A 23,245-nucleotide genomic window follows, 5' to 3' on the forward strand; every position below is an offset into this window, starting at 1 on the left:
ATAATAGATCCGGAAGGTGGTGTCCTTCTCTAATAATAGATCCGGAAGGTGGTGTCCTTCTCTAATAATAGATCCGGAAGGTGGTGTCCTTCTCTAATAATAGATCCGGAAGGTGGTGTCCTTCTCTAATAATAGATCCGGAAGGTGGTGTCCTTCTCTAATAATAGATCCGGAAGGTGGTGTCCTTCTCTAATAATAGATCCGGAAGGTGGTGTCCTTCTCTAATAATAGATCCGGAAGGTGGTGTCCTTCTCTAATAATAGATCCGGAAGGTGGTGTCCTTCTCTAATAATAGATCCGGAAGGTGGTGTCCTTCTCTAATAATAGATCCGGAAGGTGGTGTCCTTCTCTAATAATAGATCCGGAAGGTGGTGTCCTTCTCTAATAATAGATCCGGAAGGTGGTGTCCTTCTCTAATAATAGATCAGGAAGGTGGTGTCCTTCTCTAATAATAGATCAGGAAGGTGGTGTCCTTCTCTAATAATAGATCAGGAAGGTGGTGTCCTTCTTTCATTAAAGATCAGGAAGGTGGTGTCCTTCTTTCATTAAAGATCAGGAAGGTGGTGTCCTTCTCTCATTAAAGATCAGGAAGGTGGTGTCCTTCTCTAATAATAGATCAGGAAGGTGGTGTCCTTCTCTAATAATAGATCAGGAAGGTGGTGTCCTTCTCTAATAATAGATCAGGAAGGTGGTGTCCTTCTCTAATAATGGATCAGGAAGGTGGTGTCCTTCTCTAATAATGGATCAGGAAGGTGGTGTCCTTCTCTAATAATGGATCAGGAAGGTGGTGTCCTTCTCTAATAATGGATCAGGAAGGTGGTGTCCTTCTCTAATAATGGATCAGGAAGGTGGTGTCCTTCTCTAATAATGGATCAGGAAGGTGGTGTCCTTCTCTAATAATGGATCAGGAAGGTGGTGTCCTTCTCTAATAATGGATCAGGAAGGTGGTGTCCTTCTCTAATAATAGATCAGGAAGGTGGTGTCCTTCTCTAATAATGGATCAGGAAGGTGGTGTCCTTCTCTAATAATGGATCAGGAAGGTGGTGTCCTTCTCTAATAATGGATCAGGAAGGTGGTGTCCTTCTCTAATAATGGATCCGGAAGGTGGTGTCCTTCTCTAATAATGGATCCGGAAGGTGGTGTCCTTCTCTAATAATGGATCCGGAAGGTGGTGTCCTTCTCTAATAATGGATCCGGAAGGTGGTGTCCTTCTCTAATAATGGATCCGGAAGGTGGTGTCCTTCTCTAATAATGGATCCGGAAGGTGGTGTCCTTCTCTAATAATGGATCCGGAAGGTGGTGTCCTTCTCTAATAATGGATCCGGAAGGTGGTGTCCTTCTCTAATAATAGATCCGGAAGGTGGTGTCCTTCTCTAATAATAGATCCGGAAGGTGGTGTCCTTCTCTAATAATAGATCCGGAAGGTGGTGTCCTTCTCTAATAATAGATCCGGAAGGTGGTGTCCTTCTCTAATAATAGATCCGGAAGGTGGTGTCCTTCTCTAATAATAGATCCGGAAGGTGGTGTCCTTCTCTAATAATAGATCCGGAAGGTGGTGTCCTTCTCTAATAATAGATCCGGAAGGTGGTGTCCTTCTCTAATAATAGATCCGGAAGGTGGTGTCCTTCTCTAATAATGGATCCGGAAGGTGGTGTCCTTCTCTAATAATAGATCGGGAAGGTGGTGTCCTTCTCTAATAATAGATCGGGAAGGTGGTGTCCTTCTCTAATAATAGATCGGGAAGGTGGTGTCCTTCTCTAATAATAGATCGGGAAGGTGGTGTCCTTCTCTAATAATAGATCCGGAAGGTGGTGTCCTTCTTTCATTAAAGATCCGGAAGGTGGTGTCCTTCTTTCATTAAAGATCAGGAAGGTGGTGTCCTTCTTTCATTAAAGATCAGGAAGGTGGTGTCCTTCTTTCATTAAAGATCCGGAAGGTGGTGTCCTTCTCTAATAATGGATCCGGAAGGTGGTGTCCTTCTCTAATAATGGATCGGGAAGGTGGTGTCCTTCTCTAATAATGGATCGGGAAGGTGGTGTCCTTCTCTAATAATGGATCGGGAAGGTGGTGTCCTTCTCTAATAATGGATCGGGAAGGTGGTGTCCTTCTCTAATAATGGATCGGGAAGGTGGTGTCCTTCTCTAATAATAGATCGGGAAGGTGGTGTCCTTCTCTAATAATAGATCGGGAAGGTGGTGTCCTTCTCTAATAATAGATCGGGAAGGTGGTGTCCTTCTCTAATAATAGATCGGGAAGGTGGTGTCCTTCTCTAATAATAGATCGGGAAGGTGGTGTCCTTCTCTAATAATAGATCGGGAAGGTGGTGTCCTTCTCTAATAATAGATCGGGAAGGTGGTGTCCTTCTCTAATAATAGATCGGGAAGGTGGTGTCCTTCTCTAATAATAGATCGGGAAGGTGGTGTCCTTCTCTAATAATAGATCGGGAAGGTGGTGTCCTTCTCTAATAATAGATCGGGAAGGTGGTGTCCTTCTCTAATAATAGATCGGGAAGGTGGTGTCCTTCTCTAATAATAGATCGGGAAGGTGGTGTCCTTCTCTAATAATAGATCGGGAAGGTGGTGTCCTTCTCTAATAATAGATCGGGAAGGTGGTGTCCTTCTCTAATAATAGATCGGGAAGGTGGTGTCCTTCTCTAATAATAGATCGGGAAGGTGGTGTCCTTCTCTAATAATAGATCGGGAAGGTGGTGTCCTTCTCTAATAATAGATCGGGAAGGTGGTGTCCTTCTCTAATAATAGATCGGGAAGGTGGTGTCCTTCTCTAATAATAGATCGGGAAGGTGGTGTCCTTCTCTCATTAAAGATCGGGAAGGTGGTGTCCTTCTCTCATTAAAGATCGGGAAGGTGGTGTCCTTCTCTCATTAAAGATCGGGAAGGTGGTGTCCTTCTCTCATTAAAGATCGGGAAGGTGGTGTCCTTCTCTCATTAAAGATCGGGAAGGTGGTGTCCTTCTCTCATTAAAGATCGGGAAGGTGGTGTCCTTCTCTCATTAAAGATCGGGAAGGTGGTGTCCTTCTCTCATTAAAGATCGGGAAGGTGGTGTCCTTCTCTCATTAAAGATCGGGAAGGTGGTGTCCTTCTCTCATTAAAGATCGGGAAGGTGGTGTCCTTCTCTCATTAAAGATCGGGAAGGTGGTGTCCTTCTCTCATTAAAGATCGGGAAGGTGGTGTCCTTCTCTCATTAAAGATCGGGAAGGTGGTGTCCTTCTCTCATTAAAGATCGGGAAGGTGGTGTCCTTCTCTCATTAAAGATCGGGAAGGTGGTGTCCTTCTCTCATTAAAGATCGGGAAGGTGGTGTCCTTCTCTCATTAAAGATCGGGAAGGTGGTGTCCTTCTCTCATTAAAGATCGGAAGGTGGTGTCCTTCTCTCATTAAAGATCGGGAAGGTGGTGTCCTTCTCTCATTAAAGATCGGGAAGGTGGTGTCCTTCTCTCATTAAAGATCGGGAAGGTGGTGTCCTTCTCTCATTAAAGATCGGGAAGGTGGTGTCCTTCTCTCATTAAAGATCGGGAAGGTGGTGTCCTTCTCTCATTAAAGATCGGGAAGGTGGTGTCCTTCTCTCATTAAAGATCGGGAAGGTGGTGTCCTTCTCTCATTAAAGATCGGGAAGGTGGTGTCCTTCTCTCATTAAAGATCGGGAAGGTGGTGTCCTTCTCTCATTAAAGATCGGGAAGGTGGTGTCCTTCTCTCATTAAAGATCGGGAAGGTGGTGTCCTTCTCTCATTAAAGATCGGGAAGGTGGTGTCCTTCTCTCATTAAAGATCGGGAAGGTGGTGTCCTTCTCTCATTAAAGATCGGGAAGGTGGTGTCCTTCTCTCATTAAAGATCGGGAAGGTGGTGTCCTTCTCTCATTAAAGATCGGGAAGGTGGTGTCCTTCTCTCATTAAAGATCGGGAAGGTGGTGTCCTTCTCTCATTAAAGGTCGGGAAGGTGGTGTCCTTCTCTCATTAAAGGTCGGGAAGGTGGTGTCCTTCTCTCATTAAAGGTCGGGAAGGTGGTGTCCTTCTCTCATTAAAGGTCGGGAAGGTGGTGTCCTTCTCTCATTAAAGGTCGGGAAGGTGGTGTCCTTCTCTCATTAAAGGTCGGGAAGGTGGTGTCCTTCTCTCATTAAAGGTCGGGAAGGTGGTGTCCTTCTCTCATTAAAGGTCGGGAAGGTGGTGTCCTTCTCTCATTAAAGGTCGGGAAGGTGGTGTCCTTCTCTCATTAAAGGTCGGGAAGGTGGTGTCCTTCTCTCATTAAAGGTCGGGAAGGTGGTGTCCTTCTCTCATTAAAGGTCGGGAAGGTGGTGTCCTTCTCTCATTAAAGGTCGGGAAGGTGGTGTCCTTCTCTCATTAAAGGTCGGGAAGGTGGTGTCCTTCTCTCATTAAAGGTCGGGAAGGTGGTGTCCTTCTCTCATTAAAGGTCGGGAAGGTGGTGTCCTTCTCTCATTAAAGGTCGGGAAGGTGGTGTCCTTCTCTCATTAAAGGTCGGGAAGGTGGTGTCCTTCTCTCATTAAAGGTCGGGAAGGTGGTGTCCTTCTCTCATTAAAGGTCGGGAAGGTGGTGTCCTTCTCTCATTAAAGGTCGGGAAGGTGGTGTCCTTCTCTCATTAAAGGTCGGGAAGGTGGTGTCCTTCTCTCATTAAAGGTCGGGAAGGTGGTGAGCTTCTCTCATTAAAGGTCGGGAAGGTGGTGTCCTTCTCTCATTAAAGGTCGGGAAGGTGGTGTCCTTCTCTCATTAAAGGTCGGGAAGGTGGTGTCCTTCTCTAATAATAGGTCGGGAAGGTGGTGTCCTTCTCTAATAATAGGTCGGGAAGGTGGTGTCCTTCTCTAATAATAGGTCGGGAAGGTGGTGTCCTTCTCTAATAATAGGTCGGGAAGGTGGTGTCCTTCTCTAATAATAGGTCGGGAAGGTGGTGTCCTTCTCTAATAATAGGTCGGGAAGGTGGTGTCCTTCTCTAATAATAGGATCGGGAAGGTGGTGTCCTTCTCTAATAATGGATCGGGAAGGTGGTGTCCTTCTCTAATAATGGATCGGGAAGGTGGTGTCCTTCTCTAATAATGGATCGGGAAGGTGGTGTCCTTCTCTAATAATGGATCGGGAAGGTGGTGTCCTTCTCTAATAATGGATCCGGAAGGTGGTGTCCTTCTCTAATAATGGATCCGGAAGGTGGTGTCCTTCTCTAATAATAGATCCGGAAGGTGGTGTCCTTCTCTAATAATAGATCCGGAAGGTGGTGTCCTTCTCTAATAATAGATCCGGAAGGTGGTGTCCTTCTCTAATAATAGATCCGGAAGGTGGTGTCCTTCTCTAATAATAGATCCGGAAGGTGGTGTCCTTCTCTAATAATAGATCCGGAAGGTGGTGTCCTTCTCTAATTAATAGATCCGGAAGGTGGTGTCCTTCTCTCATTAAAGATCCGGAAGGTGGTGTCCTTCTCTCATTAAAGATCGGGAAGGTGGTGTCCTTCTCTCATTAAAGATCGGGAAGGTGGTGTCCTTCTCTCATTAAAGATCGGGAAGGTGGTGTCCTTCTCTCATTAAAGGTCGGGAAGGTGGTGTCCTTCTCTAATAATAGGTCGGGAAGGTGGTGTCCTTCTCTAATAATAGGTCGGGAAGGTGGTGTCCTTCTCTAATAATAGGTCGGGAAGGTGGTGTCCTTCTCTAATAATAGGTCGGGAAGGTGGTGTCCTCTAATAATAGGTCGGGAAGGTGGTGTCCTTCTTTAATCAAAGCGTAACCGCTGCACATGTTTTCAAGACAAAACAGGAGATGCTGGAGCTGCCAAACCACAAACTAATCCAAGATGTCCCTACTAGATGGAATTCAAGCCATGACATGGTTGAGAGATACCTTGAGCAGAAAGTTGTAGTGTATTTTAACCTGACTGATCAAGCTGTGAGGAAGAATGTCAATGTTCCCCTGGATGCTGATCCATTTACATGGTGGAAGATCAAAGAGTTAATATACCCTCATGCTGCCATGTTAGCAAGGCGCTACCTGGCTGTGCCTGGGACCTCTGTCCACAGCGAGAGGCTGCTCTCCCATCTGTGCTCACTGCAGATCATCTTCTTAAAGAAATGCTTGAATCTTTTTTTTTTTTTTGTTTCCGCCCCTTCAAGTAACCAGTCTCAAGTGGTCCTATTTTAAGGCACTGCTACGTGACTTAATGTTGATATCTGCTGCTGGACTCCTGTTGAAGTTCTGTTTTTAAATGACTGTTTTATTTCATGTTATAAGGCAGGCACTGCTGGTTTTTGTTGTTCCTTTGTTTCCGTATGCTCCTGGGAATTCAAGCTACGCATTGCTTACTATTATAATACATGGAAAATCTAAATACAAATGCATTGAAACTGAACCGTGTGTTTTGTGAACCATTTCAGCCCTACTGTGATGATATTTTGGCCATATCTCCCAGTCCTACTGTGATGATATTTTGGCCATATCTCCCAGTCCTACTGTGATGATATTTTGGCCATATCTCCCAGCTCTACTGTGATGATATTTTGGCCATATCTCCCAGCTCTACTGTGATGATATTTTGGCCATATCTCCCAACTCTACTGTGATGATATTTTGGCCATATCTCCCAGTCCTACTGTGATGATATTTTGGCCATATCTCCCAGTCCTACTGTGATGATATTTTGGCCATATCTCCCAGTCCTACTGTGATGATATTTTGGCCATATCTCCCAGTCCTACTGTGATGATATTTTGGCCATATCTCCCAGTCCTACTGTGATGATATTGTGGCCATATCTCCCAGTCCTACTGTGATGATATTGTGGCCATATCTCCCAGCCCTACTGTGATGATATTGTGGCCATATCTCCCAGCCCTACTGTGATGATATTTTGGCCATATCGCCCAGCCCTACTGTGATGATATTTTGGCCATATCTCCCAGCCCTACTGTGATGATATTTTGGCCATATCGCCCAGTCCTACTGTGATGATATTTTGGCCATATCTCCCAGCCCTACTGTGATGATATTTTGGCCATATCTCCCAGTCCTACTGTGATGATATTTTGGCCATATCTCCCAGTCCTACTGTGATGATATTTTGGCCATATCTCCCAGTCCTACTGTGATGATATTTTGGCCATATCTCCCAGTCCTACTGTGATGATATTTTGGCCATATCTCCCAGTCCTACTGTGATGATATTTTGGCCATATCTCCCAGTCCTACTGTGATGATATTTTGGCCATATCTCCCAGTCCTACTGTGATGATATTTTGGCCATATCTCCCAGTCCTACTGTGATGATATTTTGGCCATATCTCCCAGTCCTACTGTGATGATATTTTGGCCATATCTCCCAGTCCTACTGTGATGATATTTTGGCCATATCTCCCAGTCCTACTGTGATGATATTTTGGCCATATCTCCCAGTCCTACTGTGATGATATTTTGGCCATATCGCCCAGTCCTACTGTGATGATATTTTGGCCATATCGCCCAGCCCTACTGTGATGATATTTTGGCCATATCTCCCAGTCCTACTGTGATGATATTTTGGCCATATCGCCCAGCCCTACTCTCTACACATCTGTCTAGCTGTGTATGTGTGTGACAGGTTCTAAATGCCTCCTTGTCAATGACAGACCATAGTAAACACAATTCCTCTCATTTATACAATACTGGCATGACCTATGATGTCCAGGATCAATGTAGGACCTCATTTATGCAACTACTATGTTATTGTAACGTTATCTCCACTGTCCCCTGAGGCTGAGAGATAGTATCTGCTGGGAGTCATGATCTGTAGTCCTCTCATCTCCACTGTCCCCGAGGCTGAGATAGTATCTGCTGGGAGTCCTGATCTCTAGTTCTATGCCATCTCTTCTTCACTCCCTCCTCTCCTCTTCAGTAGTAATCTCTGTAGCGTGGAACCCAAACCAGCTGAGAGCGTGCGCCATCGTGCATACATTTATTTTGTCCAGCCACACCAAACGCGATCACGACACGCAGGTTAAAATATCAAAACAAACTCTGATCCAATTACATTAATTTGGGGACAGGTCAAAAAGCATTAAACATTTATGGCAATTTAGCTAGCTTCACTTGCCAGCTAATTTGTCCTATTTAGCTAGCTTGCTGTTGCTAGCTAATTTGTCCTGGGATATAAACATTAAGTTGTTATTTTACCTGAAATGCACAAGGTCCTCTACTCCGCCAATTAATCCACATATAAAACAGTCAACTGACTCGTTTCTAGTCATCTATCCTCCTCCTAGGCTTTTTCTTCTCTTGACTTTATATTGCAATTGTCAACTTTCATAAATTAGGTGCATTACCACCCCTGACCTCGTTCGTCTTTCAGTCACCTACATGGGTATAACCAATGAGGAGATGGCACGTGGGTACCTGCTTCTATAAACCAATGAGGAGATGGGAGAGGCAGGACTTGCAATGCGATCTGCGTCACAAATAGAACTGACTTCTATTTTAGCCCTTGGCAACGCAGATGCTCGTTAGCGTGTGCGAGCAGTGTGGGTGCAATAATTGAATAATATAGATTTCTAAATTTATTTTGCAACGCTCACGCACGCGAGCGGTGTAGTCAGCCTGTTAGTCAAGAAGCTATCTGCTCCAGTCTAGAGGCAGGTTTCCCAGACAGGGTAATCCTTGAGAGACTTGGTACAGGTAGCTTCCAGCTGTGAAACCGGTATGTGTTCCTGGATGTAGAATGTACTTGCTGACCGATCTGTGGTTGACCTGGAGCCTCACCTGATATACAGTACACTGCCTATACAGATAAGGGAAGTCAGCAACCAATTTACTCAGTCAGTTAGAAAAGGCTAAGGCTAGCTTTTTCGAACAGAAATTTGCTTCCTGTAGCACTAATTCCAAAAAGTTTTGGGACACTAAAGTCCATGGAGAATAAGAGCACCTCCCCCCCCAGCTGCCCACTGCACTGAGGATAGGAAACACTGTCACCACCGATGAATCTACGATAATCGAGAATTTCAATAAGCATTTTTCCACGGCTGGCCATGCTTTCCACCTGGTTACCCCTACCCTGGCAAACACCTCAGCACCCCCCGCAGCAACTTGCTCAAGCCTCCCCCATTTCTCCTTCACCCAAATCCAAACAGCTGCTGATCTGAAAGAGCTGCAAAATATGGACCCCTACAAATCAGCTGGGCTAGACAATCTGGACCCTCTCTATCTAAAATTATCTGGCCAAATTGTTGCAACCCCTATTACTAGCCTGTTCAACCTCTCTTTCGTATCGTCTGAGATCCCCAAAGATTGGAAACCTGTTGCGGTCATCCCCCTCTTCAAAGGGGGAGACACTCTAGACCCAAACTGCTACAGGTCTATATCTATCCTGCCCTGCCTTTCTAAAATCTTCGAAAGCCAAGTTAATAAAAAGATCACCATTTCGATTCCCACCGTACCTTCTCCACTATGCAATCTGGTTTCCGAGCTGGTCATGGGTGCACCTCAGCCACGCCAAGGTACTAAACGATATCATAACCGCCATCGATAAAAGACAGACTGTGCATCCGTCTTCATTGACCTGGCCAAGGCTTTCGACTCTGTCAATCACCGCATTCTTATAGGCAGAGTCAACAGCATTTGCTCCTCAAATGACTGCCTCACCTGGTTCACCAACTACTTCTCAGACAGAGTTCAGTGTGTCAAATCGGAGAGCCTGTTGTCCGGACCTCTGGCAGTCTCTATGGGGGTGCCACAGGGTTCAATTCTCGGGCCGACTCTTTTCTCTGTATACATCAATGATGTCGCTCTTGCTGCGGGTGATTCCCTGACCCACCACTATGCAGACGACACCATTCTGTATACATCTGGCCCTTCTTTGGACACTGTTCTAACAAACCTCCAGACGAGCTTCGACGCCATACAACACTCCTTCCGTGGCCTCCAACTGCTTTTAAATGCTAGTAAAACTAAGTGCATGCTCTTCAACCGATTGCTGCCCGCACCTGCCCACCCGACTAGCATCACTACTCTGGACGGTTCTGACTTACAATATGTGGACAACTACAAAATACCTAGGTGTCTGGTTAGACTGTAAACTCTCCTTCCAGACTCACATTAAACATCTCCAATCCAAAATTAAATCTAGAATCGGCTTCCTATTTCGCAACAAAGCCTCCTTCGCTCATGCTGCCAAACATACCCTCATAAAACTGACTATCCTACCGATCCTTGACTTCAGCGATGTCATTTCCAAAATAGCCCCCAACACACTACTCAGCAAATTGGAAGTAGTCTATCACAGTGCCATCCGTTTTATCACCAAAGCCCCATATACTACCCACCACTGCGACCTGTATGCTCTCGTTGGATGGCCCTCACTATATAGCCGTCGCCAAACCAACTGGCTCCAGGTCATCTATAAGTCTTTGCTAGGTAAAGTCCCGCCTTATCTCAGCTCACTGGTCGCCATAGCAACACCCACCTGTAGCACGCGCTCCAGCAGGTATATCTCACTGGTCACCATAGCAACACCTCCTTTGGCTGCCTTCCAGTTCTCTGCTGCCAATGACTGGAACGAATTGCAAAGTCACTGAAGATGGAGACTCATATCTCCCTCACTAGCTTTAAGCATCAGCTGTCAGAGCAGCTTACCGATCACTGTACCTGTACACAGCCCATCTGTAAATAGCACACCCGACTACCTCATCCCCATATTATTACTTACCCTCTTGCTCCTTTGCACCCCAGTATCTCTACTTGCACATCATCATCTGCTCATCTAGCACTCCAGTATTAATGCTCAATTGTAATTATTTTTGCCTCTATGGCCTATTTATTGTCTTACCTCCCTACTCTTCTACATTTGCACACACTGTATATAGCATTTTTGTATTGTGTTATTGACTGTACGTTTGTTATGTGTAACTCTGTTGTTTGTGTCGCACTGCTTTGCTTTATCTTGGCCAGGTCGCAGTTGTAAATGAGAACTTGTAAATGAGAACTTACCTACCTACCTGGTTAAATAAAGGTGAAAAAATAAGACACTCACTCAAAAGAAAATCAATTCCATGTCACTCTTTCGTTAGCTGTCGTTACGCGGTGTGGATGAAGTGTGTTGAAATCTAACTCTCCTGTCTGTTTCTTTTAGTCTCCTGAAGGGGCCCATGCCAAGGATGCCTCCAAGGTCACCAAGCAGAAGGTCACCAAGCAGGAGGTAGGGGCTCCGTGTGTGTGTGTCTTTAAACAACAGCAAACACTCTTCTAATGGACCACAGTCACCACACACAGTCCACACAGCAAACACTCTTCTAATGGACCACAGTCACCACACACAGTCCATACAGCAAAGACTCATGCACACTGATACATGAAGAGGTAACTTTATACACACACTACCAGCCCCGCAACACATAACTGATATGCCCCCTGTCCCCTTTCCCTCTCTCTCTCGCTCCCTGTGTGTGTCTCTGTGTCTCTCTCTCTGTGTCTCTCTCTCTGTGTCTCTCTCTCTGTGTCTCTCTCTCGCTCCTTGTGTGTGTGTGTGTGTCTCTGTGTCTCTCTCTCTGTCTCTCTCTCTGTCTCTCTCTCTCTCTCTGTCTCTCTCTCTCCCTCTATGTCTCCTTCTGTAGCCCACCAGGCGTTCAGAGAGGTTGTCATCGGTAAGTTGAATAATTCCCTCTTCCTCCATCCCTCTCTCGTTCTTCCTACCTCCCTCCTCTCCTCTCTCTGCTGTCTCTCAGGTTGTTGCTCAACTCTAGGGCAAGGTGTAATCTGTGGGGTCACAGTTTCTCACAGCCACCAGGAGTGATGTTAGGAGCTCTACAATATTAACAATCTGTTGATTTCCTTCTGATCTAACCTTTATAGATATATGTACACTTACCAGAACTAGCTAGTGTTTTATTCAGTAGATATTCAGTCAATGTTCCATTCAGACAGGAGCGTTCTAATGGAGCGTTCTAATGGAGCGTTCTAATGGAGCGTTCTAATGGAGCGTTGGAAAGGAGCGTTGGAAAGGAGCGTTGGAAAGGAGCGTTGGAAAGGAGCGTTGGAAAGGAGCGTTGGAAAGGAGCGTTGGAAAGGAGCGTTCTAATGGAGCGTTGGAAAGGAGCGTTGGAAAGGAGCGTTCTAATGGAGCGTTGGAAAGCTGCGTTCTAATGGAGCGTTGGAATGGAGCGTTGGAAAGGAGCGTTCTAATGGAGCGTTCTAATGGAGCGTTCTAAAGGAGCGTTCTAAAGGAGCGTTGGAAAGGAGCGTTGGAAAGGAGCGTTGGAAAGGAGCGTTGGAAAGGAGCGTTCTAAAGGAGCGTTCTAAAGGAGCGTTGGAAAGGAGCGTTCTAATGGAGCGTTGGAAAGGAGCGTTGGAAAGGAGCGTTGGAAAGGAGCGTTCTAATGGAGCGTTCTAAAGGAGCGTTGGAAAGCTGCGTTGGAAAGGAGCGTTCTAATGGAGCGTTCTAATGGAGCGTTGGAATGGAGCGTTGGAAAGGAGCGTTGGAAAGGAGCGTTGGAAAGGAGCGTTGGAAAGGAGCGTTGGAAAGGAGCGTTGGAAAGGAGCGTTGGAAAGGAGCGTTGGAAAGGAGCGTTGGAAAGGAGCGTTGGAACGGAGCGTTCTAAAGGAGCGTTGGAATGGAGCGTTCTAATGGAGCGTTCTAATGGAGCGTTCTAATGGAGCGTTCTAATGGAGCGTTCTAATGGAGCGTTCTAATGGAGCGTTGGAAAGGAGCGTTGGAAAGGAGCGTTGGAAAGGAGCGTTCTAATGGAGCGTTGGAAAGGAGCGTTGGAAAGGAGCGTTCTAATGGAGCGTTGGAAAGCTGCGTTCTAATGGAGCGTTGGAATGGAGCGTTGGAAAGGAGCGTTCTAATGGAGCGTTCTAAAGGAGCGTTCTAAAGGAGCGTTCTAAAGGAGCGTTGGAAAGGAGCGTTCTAATGGAGCGTTGGAAAGGAGCGTTCTAATGGAGCGTTGGAAAGGAGCGTTCTAATGGAGCGTTCTAAAGGAGCGTTGGAAAGCTGCGTTCTAATGGAGCGTTGGAAAGGAGCGTTCTAATGGAGCGTTCTAATGGAGCGTTGGAAAGGAGCGTTGGAAAGGAGCGTTGGAAAGGAGCGTTGGAAAGGAGCGTTCTAATGGAGCGTTGGAACGGAGCGTTCTAAAGGAGCGTTGGAACGGAGCGTTCTAATGGAGCGTTCTAATGGAGCGTTCTAATGGAGCGTTCTAATGGAGCGTTCTAATGGAGCGTTCTAATGGAGCGTTGGAAAGCAGCGTTCTAATGGAGCGTTGGAAAGCAGCGTTCTAATGGAGCGTTGGAAAGCAGCGTTCTAATGGAGCGTTGGAAAGCAGCGTTCTAATGGAGCGTTGGAAAGCAGCGTTCTAATGGAGCGTTGGAAAGGAGCGTTCTAATGGAGCGTTCTAATGGAGCGTTCTAATGGAGCGTTCTAATGGAGCGTTGGAAAGCAGCGTTCTAATGGAGCGTTGGAAAGCAGCGTTCTAATGGAGCGTTGGAAAGCAGCGTTCTAATGGAGCGTTGGAAAGCAGCGTTCTAATGGAGCGTTGGAAAGCAGCGTTCTAATGGAGCGTTGGAAAGCAGCGTTCTAATGGAGCGTTGGAAAGGAGCGTTCTAATGGAGCGTTCTAATGGAGCGTTGGAAAGCAGCGTTCTAATGGAGCGTTGGAAAGCAGCGTTCTAATGGAGCGTTGGAAAGCAGCGTTCTAATGGAGCGTTGGAAAGGAGCGTTCTAATGGAGCGTTGGAAAGGAACGTTCTAAAGGAACGTTCTAAAGGACTATTTCATTCAGATCATGAATGTTCTGAACAGTGTTCTAAAGGTGGTGGGAAAATATCCCTGTAGGTTCCGACTGATCCTGCGCTTGTTTTTGTTCCTTTGCCATCGTTTGCCAGACCTTATCTTCTGTCTGTCATGGGATCTCACTGTCAAATATTATTCCATGGATAATATAGTGATAATGTTATTACATTATCACTATATTACATTATTACTGTACCTACTGATTATGTTATAGATAATTAGCCAACAGGTTCTTGTTGCTCATATACACCCCACCTTTATAAACAGGCTATATGATAGCCTGCCCTGTTTACTGATATTAAATCAACTGTTTAGTAAGTATTGATTTTAAGTTGTACATAGCGCTTTATCTAAGGTGTTGTCCTCTATTGGTGGGTATTGTATGGTTTCACCTATAGCCTACTGTTCAGGTTTACATTTATTTCAATGCTAAGTGATTTCCATGGTATTTTCCCATTCTTTTTGCTAAGCTAATTCTGTGGTGTTTCCCAACTCTATGCTAGAATAAGCTAAGCTAATTCTGTGGTGTTTCCCAACTCTATGCTAGAATAAGCTAAGCTAATTATATGGTGTTTCCCAACTCTATGCTAGAATAAGCTAAGCTAATTATATGGTGTTTCCCAGTTCTATGCTAGAATAAGCTAAGCTAATTATATGGCGGTTACCCACTCTATGCTAGAATAAGCTAAGCTAATTATATGGCGGTTACCCACTCTATGCTAGAATAAGCTAAGATAATTATATGGCGTTTCCCAACTCTATGCTAGAATAAGCTAAGCTAATTATATGGCGGTTACCCACTCTATGCTAGAATAAGCTAAGCTAATTATATGGCGTTTCCCAACTCTATGCTAGAATAAGCTAAGCTAATTATATGGCGTTTCCCAACTCTATGCTAGAATAAGCTAAGCTAATTATATGGCGTTTCCCAGTTCTATGCTAGAATAAGCTAAGCTAATTATATGGTGTTTCCCAGTTCTATGCTAGAATAAGCTAAGCTAATTATATGGTGTTTCCCAGTTCTATGCTAGAATAAGCTAAGCTAATTATATGGTGTTTCCCAGTTCTATGCTAGAATAAGCTAAGCTAATTATATGGTGTTTCCCAGTTCTATGCTAGAATAAGCTAAGCTAATTTTTGGCGTTTACCCACTCTATGCTAGAATAAGCTAAGCTAATTATATGGTTTTTCCCAACTCTATGCTAGATTAAGCTAAACTAATTATATGGCGGTTACCCACTCTATGCTAGAATAAGCTAAGGTAATTATATGGCGGTTACCCACTCTATGCTAGAATAAGCTAAGCTAATTATATGGCGGTTACCCACTCTATGCTAGAATAAGCTAAGCTAATTATATGGCGTTTCCCCACTCTTTGAGTGCTAAAGCTAACTTCTCTCTCTTTGACCTGCAGAAACCAGCTCCTCCCAAACCTGTTGAGGTCAAGCCTAAGAAGGCTATCACCAAGGTAAAGCCATCGACCACACACACACACACACACACACACTGTCCAGGCATTGGAGCGTGTGTCCACAGATGCATGCTGTGTTTGTTTTAAAGTCTCATGTATCTTTGGTCCATTTGAATGTTCTCTAAGGTGTTCTCAGTCCTATGTTTTTATTGGTCGTCTTTGTCCTCTGTTGGGATTAGTCGACTCTGTTTCTGTGTTCTGATTGGCTGGCTGTGTCTGTGCTGTGTTCTGATTGGCTTTCTCTGCCCAAAGGACATGAAGGAAAAGAAAGGTGGCGCTAAGGTGAAGGAGGATGGCCCCTCCCATAACGGACAGGCTACGACTGAGGTACGCTAGGCCACACCTCCATCAGAGGAGGAGTAGGGGGGCTGGTGGTGGGATTATAATCATCTAACATGTAGAAGGAGAGAAGGAGTAGGGGGCTGGTGGTGGGATTATAATCATCTAACATGTAGAAGGAGTAGGGGGCTGGTGGTGGGATTATAATCATTTAACATGTAGAAGGAGAGAAGGAGTAGGGGGGCTGGTGGTGGGATTATAATCATCTAACATGTAGAAGGAGAGAAGGAGTAGGGGGCTGGTGGTGGGATTATTATCATCTAACATGTAGAAGGAGAGAAGGAGTAGGGAGCTGGTGGTGGGATTATAATCATCTAACATGTAGAAGGAGAGAAGAGAAGGAGTAGGGGGCTGGTGGTGGGATTATAATCATCTAACATGTAGAAGGAGAGAAGAGAAGGAGTAGGGTGCTGGTGGTGGGATTATAATCATCTAACATGTAGAAGGAGAGAAGAGAAGGAGTAGGGGGGCTGGTGGTGGGATTATAATCATCTAACATGTAGAAGGAGAGAAGGAGTAGGGGGCTGGTGGTGGGATTATAATCATCTAACATGTAGAAGGAGAGAAGGAGTAGGGGGCTGGTGGTGGGATTATAATCATCTAACATGTAGAAGGAGAGAAGGAGTAGGGGGGCTGGTGGTGGGATTATAATCATCTAACAGGTAGAAGGAGAGAAGGAGTAGGGGGCTGGTGGAGGGATTATAATCATCTAACAGGTAGAAGGAGAGAAGGAGTAGGGGGCTGGTGGTGGGATTATTATCATCTAACATGTAGAAGGAGAGAAGGAGTAGGGGGCTGGTGGAGGGATTATAATCATCTAACAGGTAGAAGGAGAGAAGGAGTAGGGGGCTGGTGGTGGGATTATTATCATCTAACATGTAGAAGGAGAGAAGGAGTAGGGGGCTGGTGGTGGGATTATTATCATCTAACATGTAGAAGGAGAGGAGTAGGGGGGCTGGTGGTGGGATTATTATCATCTAACATGTAGAAGGAGAGAAGGAGTAGGGGGCTGGTGGTGGGATTATAATAATCTAACATGTAGAATGAGAGGAGGAGTAGGGGGCTGGTGGTGGGATTATAATCATCTAACATGTAGAAGGAGAGGAGGAGTAGGGGGCTGGTGGTGGGATTATTATCATCTAACATGTAGAAGGAGAGAAGGAGTAGGGGGGCTGGTGGTGGGATTATAATCATCTAACATGTAGAAGGAGAGAAGGAGTAGGGGGCTGGTGGTGGGATTATAATAATCTAACATGTAGAAGGAGAGGAGGAGTAGGGGGCTGGTGGTGGGATTATTATCATCTAACATGTAGGGGGGCTGGTGGTGGGATTATAATCATCTAACATGTAGAAGGAGAGAAGGAGTAGGGGGCTGGTGGTGGGATTATAATCATCTAACATGTAGAAGGAGAGAAGGAGTAGGGGGCTGGTGGTGGGATTATAATAATCTAACATGTAGAAGGAGAGGAGGAGTAGGGGGCTGGTGGTGGGATTATAATCATCTAACATGTAGAAGGAGAGGAGGAGTAGGGGGCTGGTGGTGGGATTATTATCATCTAACATGTAGAAGGAGAGAAGGAGTAGGGGGGCTGGTGGTGGGATTATTATCATCTAACATGTAGAAGGAGAGAAGGAGTAGGGGGCTGGTGGTGGGATTATAATAATCTAACATGTAGAAGGAGAGGAGGAGTAGGGGGCTGGTGGTGGGATTATTATCATCTAACATGTAGGGGGGCTGGTGGTGGGATTATAATCATCTAAAATGTAGGAGAGAAGGAGTAGGGGGCTGGTGGTGGGATTATTATCATCTAACATGTAGAAGGAGAGAAGAGGAGGAGTAGGGGGGCTGGTGGTGGGATTATAATCATCTAACATGTAGAAGGAGTAGGGGGGCTGGTGGTGGGATTATAATCATCTAACATGTAGAAGGAGAGGAGGAGTAGGGGGGCTGGTGGTGGGATTATAATCATCTAACATGTAGAAGGAGTAGGGGGGCTGGTGGTGGGATTATAATCATCTAACATGTAGAAGGAGTGGGGGGGCTGGTGGTGGGATTATAATCATCTAACATGTAGAAGGAGAGAAGGAGTAGGGGGGCTGGTGGTGGGATTATAATCATCTAACATGTAGAAGGAGTAGGGGGGCTGGTGGTGGGATTATAATCATCTAACATGTAGAAGGAGAGAAGGAGTAGGGGGGCTGGTGGTGGGATTATAATCATCTAATATGTAGAAGGAGAGAAGGAGTAGGGGGGCTGGTGGTGGGATTATAATCATCTAACATGTAGAAGGAGGAGTAGGGGGCTGGTGGTGGGATTATTATCATCTAACATGTAGAAGGAGAGAAGAGAAGGAATAGGGGGCTGGTGGTGGGATTATAATCATCTAACATGTAGAAGGAGGAGTAGGGGGCTGGTGGTGGGATTATAATCATCTAACATGTAGAAGGAGAGAAGGAGTAGGGGGGCTGGTGGTGGGATTATAATCATCTAACATGTAGAAGGAGTAGGGGGCTGGTGGTGGGATTATTATCATCTAACATGTAGAAGGAGAGAAGGAGTAGGGGGCTGGTGGAGGGATTATAATCATCTAACATGTAGAAGGAGTAGGGGGGCTGGTGGAGGGATTATAATCATCTAACATGTAGAAGGAGAGAAGGAGTAGGGGGGCTGGTGGTGGGATTATAATCATCTAACATGTAGAAGGAGAGAAGGAGTAGGGGGGCTGGTGGTGGGATTATAATCATCTAACATGTAGAAGGAGAGAAGGAGTAGGGGGGCTGGTGGTGGGATTATAATCATCTAACATGTAGAAGGAGAGAAGGAGTAGGGGGGCTGGTGGTAGGATTATAATCATCTAACATGTAGAAGGAGAGAAGGAGTAGGGGGCTGGTGGTGGGATTATAATCATCTAACAGGTAGAAGGAGAGAAGGAGTAGGGGGCTGGTGGTGGGATTATAATCATCTAACATGTAGAAGGAGAGAAGGAGTAGGGGGCTGGTGGTGGGATTATTATCATCTAACATGTAGAAGGAGAGAAGGAGTAGGGGGGCTGGTGGTGGGATTATAATCATCTAACATGTAGAAGGAGAGAAGGAGTAGGGGGCTGGTGGTGGGATTATAATCATCTAACATGTAGAAGGAGAGAAGGAGTAGGGGGCTGGTGGTGGGATTATAATCATCTAACATGTAGAAGGAGAGAAGGAGTAGGGGGCTGGTGGTGGGATTATAATCATCTAACATGTAGAAGTAGAGAAGGAGTAGGGGGCTGGTGGAGGGATTATAATCATCTAACATGTAGAAGGAGAGAAGGACTAGGGGGCTGGTGGTGAGATTATAATCATCTAACATGTAGAAGGAGAGAAGGAGTAGGGGGGCTGGTGGTGGGATTATAATCATCTAACATGTAGAAGGAGAGAAGGAGTAGGGGGCTGGTGGTGGGATTATAATAATCTAACATGTGGAAGGAGAGGAGGAGTAGGGGGCTGGTGGTGGGATTATTAACATCTAACATGTAGAAGGAGAGAAGGAGTAGGGGGGCTGGTGGTGGGATTATAATCATCTAACATGTAGAAGGAGAGGAGGAGTAGGGGGCTGGTGGTGGGATTATTATCATCTAACATGTAGGGGGGCTGGTGGTGGGATTATAATCATCTAACACGTAGAAGGAGTAGGGGGGCTGGTGGTGGGATTATTATCATCTAACATGTAGAAGGAGAGAAGGAGTAGGGGGGCTGGTGGTGGGATTATAATCATCTAACAGGTAGAAGGAGAGAAGGAGTAGGGGGCTGGTGGTGGGATTATTATCATCTAACATGTAGAAGGAGAGAAGGAGTAGGGGGCTGGTGGTGGGATTATTATCATCTAACATGTAGAAGGAGAGAAGGAGTAGGGGGCTGGTGGTGGGATTATAATCATCTAACATGTAGAAGGAGTAGGGGGCTGGTGGTGGGATTATAATCATCTAACATGTAGAAGGAGAGAAGGAGTAGGGGGCTGGTGGTGGGATTATAATCATCTAACATGTAGAAGGAGAGGAGGAGTAGGGGGCTGGTGGTGGGATTATAATCATCTAACATGTAGAAGGAGAGAAGAGAAGGAGTAGGGGGCTGGTGGTGGGATTATTATCATCTAACATGTAGAAGGAGAGAAGGAGTAGGGGGGCTGGTGGTGGGATTATTATCATCTAACATGTAGAAGGAGAGAAGAGAAGGAGTAGGGGGCTGGTGGTGGGATTATTATCATCTAACATGTAGAAGGAGAGAAGGAGTAGGGGGGCTGGTGGTGGGATTATTATTATCTAACATGTAGAAGGAGGGAAGAGAAGGAGTAGGAGGGCTGGTGGTGGGATTATAATCATCTAACATGTAGAAGGAGAGAAGGAGTAGGGGGCTGGTGGTGGGATTATAATCATCTAACATGTAGAAGGAGAGAAGGAGTAGGGGGCTGGTGGTGGGATTATAATCATCTAACAGGTAGAAGGAGAGAAGGAGTAGGGGGCTGGTGGTGGGATTATTATCATCTAACATGTAGAAGGAGAGAAGGAGTAGGGGGCTGGTGGTGGGATTATAATCATCTAACAGGTAGAAGGAGAGAAGGAGTAGGGGGCTGGTGGTGGGATTATAATCATCTAACATGTAGAAGGAGAGAAGGAGTAGGGGGCTGGTGGTGGGATTATAATCATCTAACAGGTAGGAGAGAAGGAGTAGGGGGCTGGTGGAGGGATTATAATCATCTAACATGTAGAAGGAGTAGGGGGCTGGTGAAGGATTATAATCATCTAACAGGTAGAAGGAGAGAAGGAGTAGGGGGCTGGTGGAGGGATTATAATCATCTAACATGTAGAAGGAGAGAAGAGGAGTAGGGGGCTGGTGGTGGGATTATAATCATCTAACATGTAGAAGGAGAAAAGGAGTAGGGGGCTGGTGGTGGGATTATAATCATCTAACATGTAGAAGGAGAGAAGGAGTAGGGGGCTGGTGGAGGGATTATAATCATCTAACATGTAGAAGGAGAGAAGGAGTAGGGGGCTGGTGGTGGGATTATAATCATCTAACATGTAGAAGGAGAGAAGGAGTAGGGGGGCTGGTGGTGGGATTATTATCATCTAACATGTAGAAGGAGAGAAGGAGTAGGGGGCTGGTGGTGGGATTATAATCATCTAACATGTAGAAGGAGAGAAGGAGTAGGGGGCTGGTGGTGGGATTATAATCATCTAACATGTAGAAGGAGAGAAGAGAAGGAGTAGGGGGCTGGTGGTGGGATTATTATCATCTAACATGTAGAAGGAGAGAAGGAGTAGGGGGGCTGGTGGTGGGATTATTATTATCTAACATGTAGAAGGAGGGAAGAGAAGGAGTAGGAGGGCTGGTGGTGGGATTATTATCATCTAACATGTAGAAGGAGAGAAGGAGTAGGGGGGCTGGTGGTGGGATTATAATCATCTAACATGTAGAAGGAGAGAAGGAGTAGGGGGGCTGGTGGTGGGATTATAATCATCTAATATGTAGAAGGAGAGAAGGAGTAGGGGGGCTGGTGGTGGGATTATAATCATCTAACATGTAGAAGGAGAGAAGGAGTAGGGGGCTGGTGGTGGGATTATAGTCATCTAACATGTAGAAGGAGAGAAGGAGTAGGGGGGCTGGTGGTGGGATTATAATCATCTAACATGTAGAAGGAGAGAAGGAGTAGGGGGCTGGTGGTGGGATTATTATCATCTAACATGTAGGGGGCTGGTGGTGGGATTATAATCATCTAACATGTAGAAGGAGAGAAGGAGTAGGGGGCTGGTGGTGGGATTATAATCATCTAACATGTAGAAGGAGAGAAGGAGTAGGGGGCTGGTGGAGGGATTATAATCATCTAACATGTAGAAGGAGAGAAGGAGTAGGGGGCTGGTGGTGGGATTATAATCATCTAACATGTATTCCTTCAATGTTCTCCCTGTCTCACTATCTGCCTCACACACACACACACACAGCTCTGTGTGTCTCGCTCCAGTGTCAGTGTGACCTACTACAGAAGTCTTGCTCCCTACTCCATGTCTGTCAGAGGCCAGAGTGAGACAGTCAGAGTCAACGGTATGACAGATAGATGGCGTGCTGTGGGATCTAGACAGTGTGATTTAACCAGAGTGTTAGGTTGTCTCCCAAATGGAACCCTATTCCCTCAGGGATTCTTGAAAGACGAGACAATCTCCACTTTTTTCTCACAAATAACACCCGCCCGCTTAACCCGGAAGACAGCTGCACAAATGTGTCGGAGGACACACCATTCAACTGACGACCGAAGTCAGCCTGCAGGCACCCGGCCCACCACAAGGAGTCGCTAGAGCGCGATGAGCCAAGTAAAGCCACTCCCTCACTTATCCCGGACGACGCTGGGCCGATCGTGCGCCGCCCTATGGGACTCCCGGTCACGGCCGGTTGTGACACAGCCTGGGATTGAACCCGGGTCTGTATTCTGTAGTCCAACACCATGACATTAGATTATTCAATATAATACAAATCTCCAAACGTCTTTTATAGCGCTATATAATACCCTGACGGTTAATTTCATTAGCAGTTTGCATGTTTTTCTAGGTTCAGAACATAAACCTGTTCGCTCAGCAAATACTTCAATAGTTTAAGCATGTGTTGCAGAACAGTGATTCAAATAGTTTTTTTTCTGTCAATGTTATTAAAAAAAACTATCTTGACAGGGTTAGTCATCGGTGACTGAGTTGACAAGCCTCTGACGACGTTAACAACAGGTACTTAAAACAGACATTTTTGCTTCTAAAAAAATCAAAGTTAAATACAAACATTTTGTAAAATATTGAATATTATTTATTTGCAAATCCCCATTTAAAAACGTAACCGTTCAGCACTCTGACGGAGTTTTTTTTTTATTTTTTTACAGAGTTGACAAATTCCATATTTTTCTGCTTTATTAAATAGGTATACTTAGTAGCGATTTCGTTTTGTCTCAGTTGTATATGACTCAAAAACCTCATTTAAAAATGAACCTATTTGAACCATAGCTTAATCTATAAGGGAAAGGGAAATGACAGGTTCAGGTTGTATATTGTTTACATCTCTGAAAGTAGAGGACTTTCAGGACCATGTGCTGCCTTGTTGCACTGTGTTGGCCAATCACAGTTTAGAGAGAAATATTATTTAAAGTCAAATATGGCAACATGAGACACTTTTTAGAATTTGAAACACTTTTTGGGGGGGAGTTTGAAATTGTGATTCTTTGCTCTGGACAAGGGCATTTCCTGTCACAGAGCTGACAAATAAATGAATAATATTGAGAATATTTCTTGAAAAATGCGTTATTAAATTACATTTTTAATCTCAAATAATGAAACAATCTATTTATTTTTTTTATTTAATATTTTATGTTATCAGGGAGTCATACTGAGACCAATGTCTCTTTTTACAGAGGAGCCCTGAACTACATAAATTACAGAAAATACATCAACATACATCAACAAGCAGACAGAAAAACACGGTCATAAAGAACAAACACATTCATCAGAATTAAGGTCCTCAATCTGCTTTCTGAATTACCCAAGAGACACCAGAACATCACATTCATCAGTATTAAGGTCCTCAATCTGCTTTCTGAATTGCTCTAGAGACCAAAGGAATTTCCATAGTTAGCCATCCGTATACAAATGAAGTTTGCCTGCTGGACAAGGATTG

The 23,245-nt window shown here is 45.1% G+C and overlaps 1 protein-coding gene across 2 annotated transcripts in view; it reads left to right on the plus strand.

Moving 5' to 3' along the window:
• The window catches only part of LOC120041849 (high mobility group nucleosome-binding domain-containing protein 3-like), a 40,370-nt gene that overhangs the window by 12,645 nt on the left and 4,480 nt on the right, over positions 1-23,245 (plus strand). Inside the window, exons 2-5 of one of the 2 annotated variants that reach the window (XM_038986716.1) lie at positions 11,100-11,165; positions 11,581-11,610; positions 15,164-15,217; positions 15,473-15,547. In XM_038986716.1, the coding sequence (XP_038842644.1) occupies positions 11,100-11,165; positions 11,581-11,610; positions 15,164-15,217; positions 15,473-15,547 (225 nt within the window). The remainder of the gene's footprint in view (positions 1-11,099; positions 11,166-11,580; positions 11,611-15,163; positions 15,218-15,472; positions 15,548-23,245) is intronic. The other variant, XM_038986717.1, reaches the window with a different exon arrangement.

The sequence above is a fragment of the Salvelinus namaycush genome, unplaced genomic scaffold (genome assembly GCF_016432855.1).
Source record: "Salvelinus namaycush isolate Seneca unplaced genomic scaffold, SaNama_1.0 Scaffold559, whole genome shotgun sequence".
Lineage (NCBI taxonomy): Eukaryota > Metazoa > Chordata > Actinopteri > Salmoniformes > Salmonidae > Salvelinus > Salvelinus namaycush.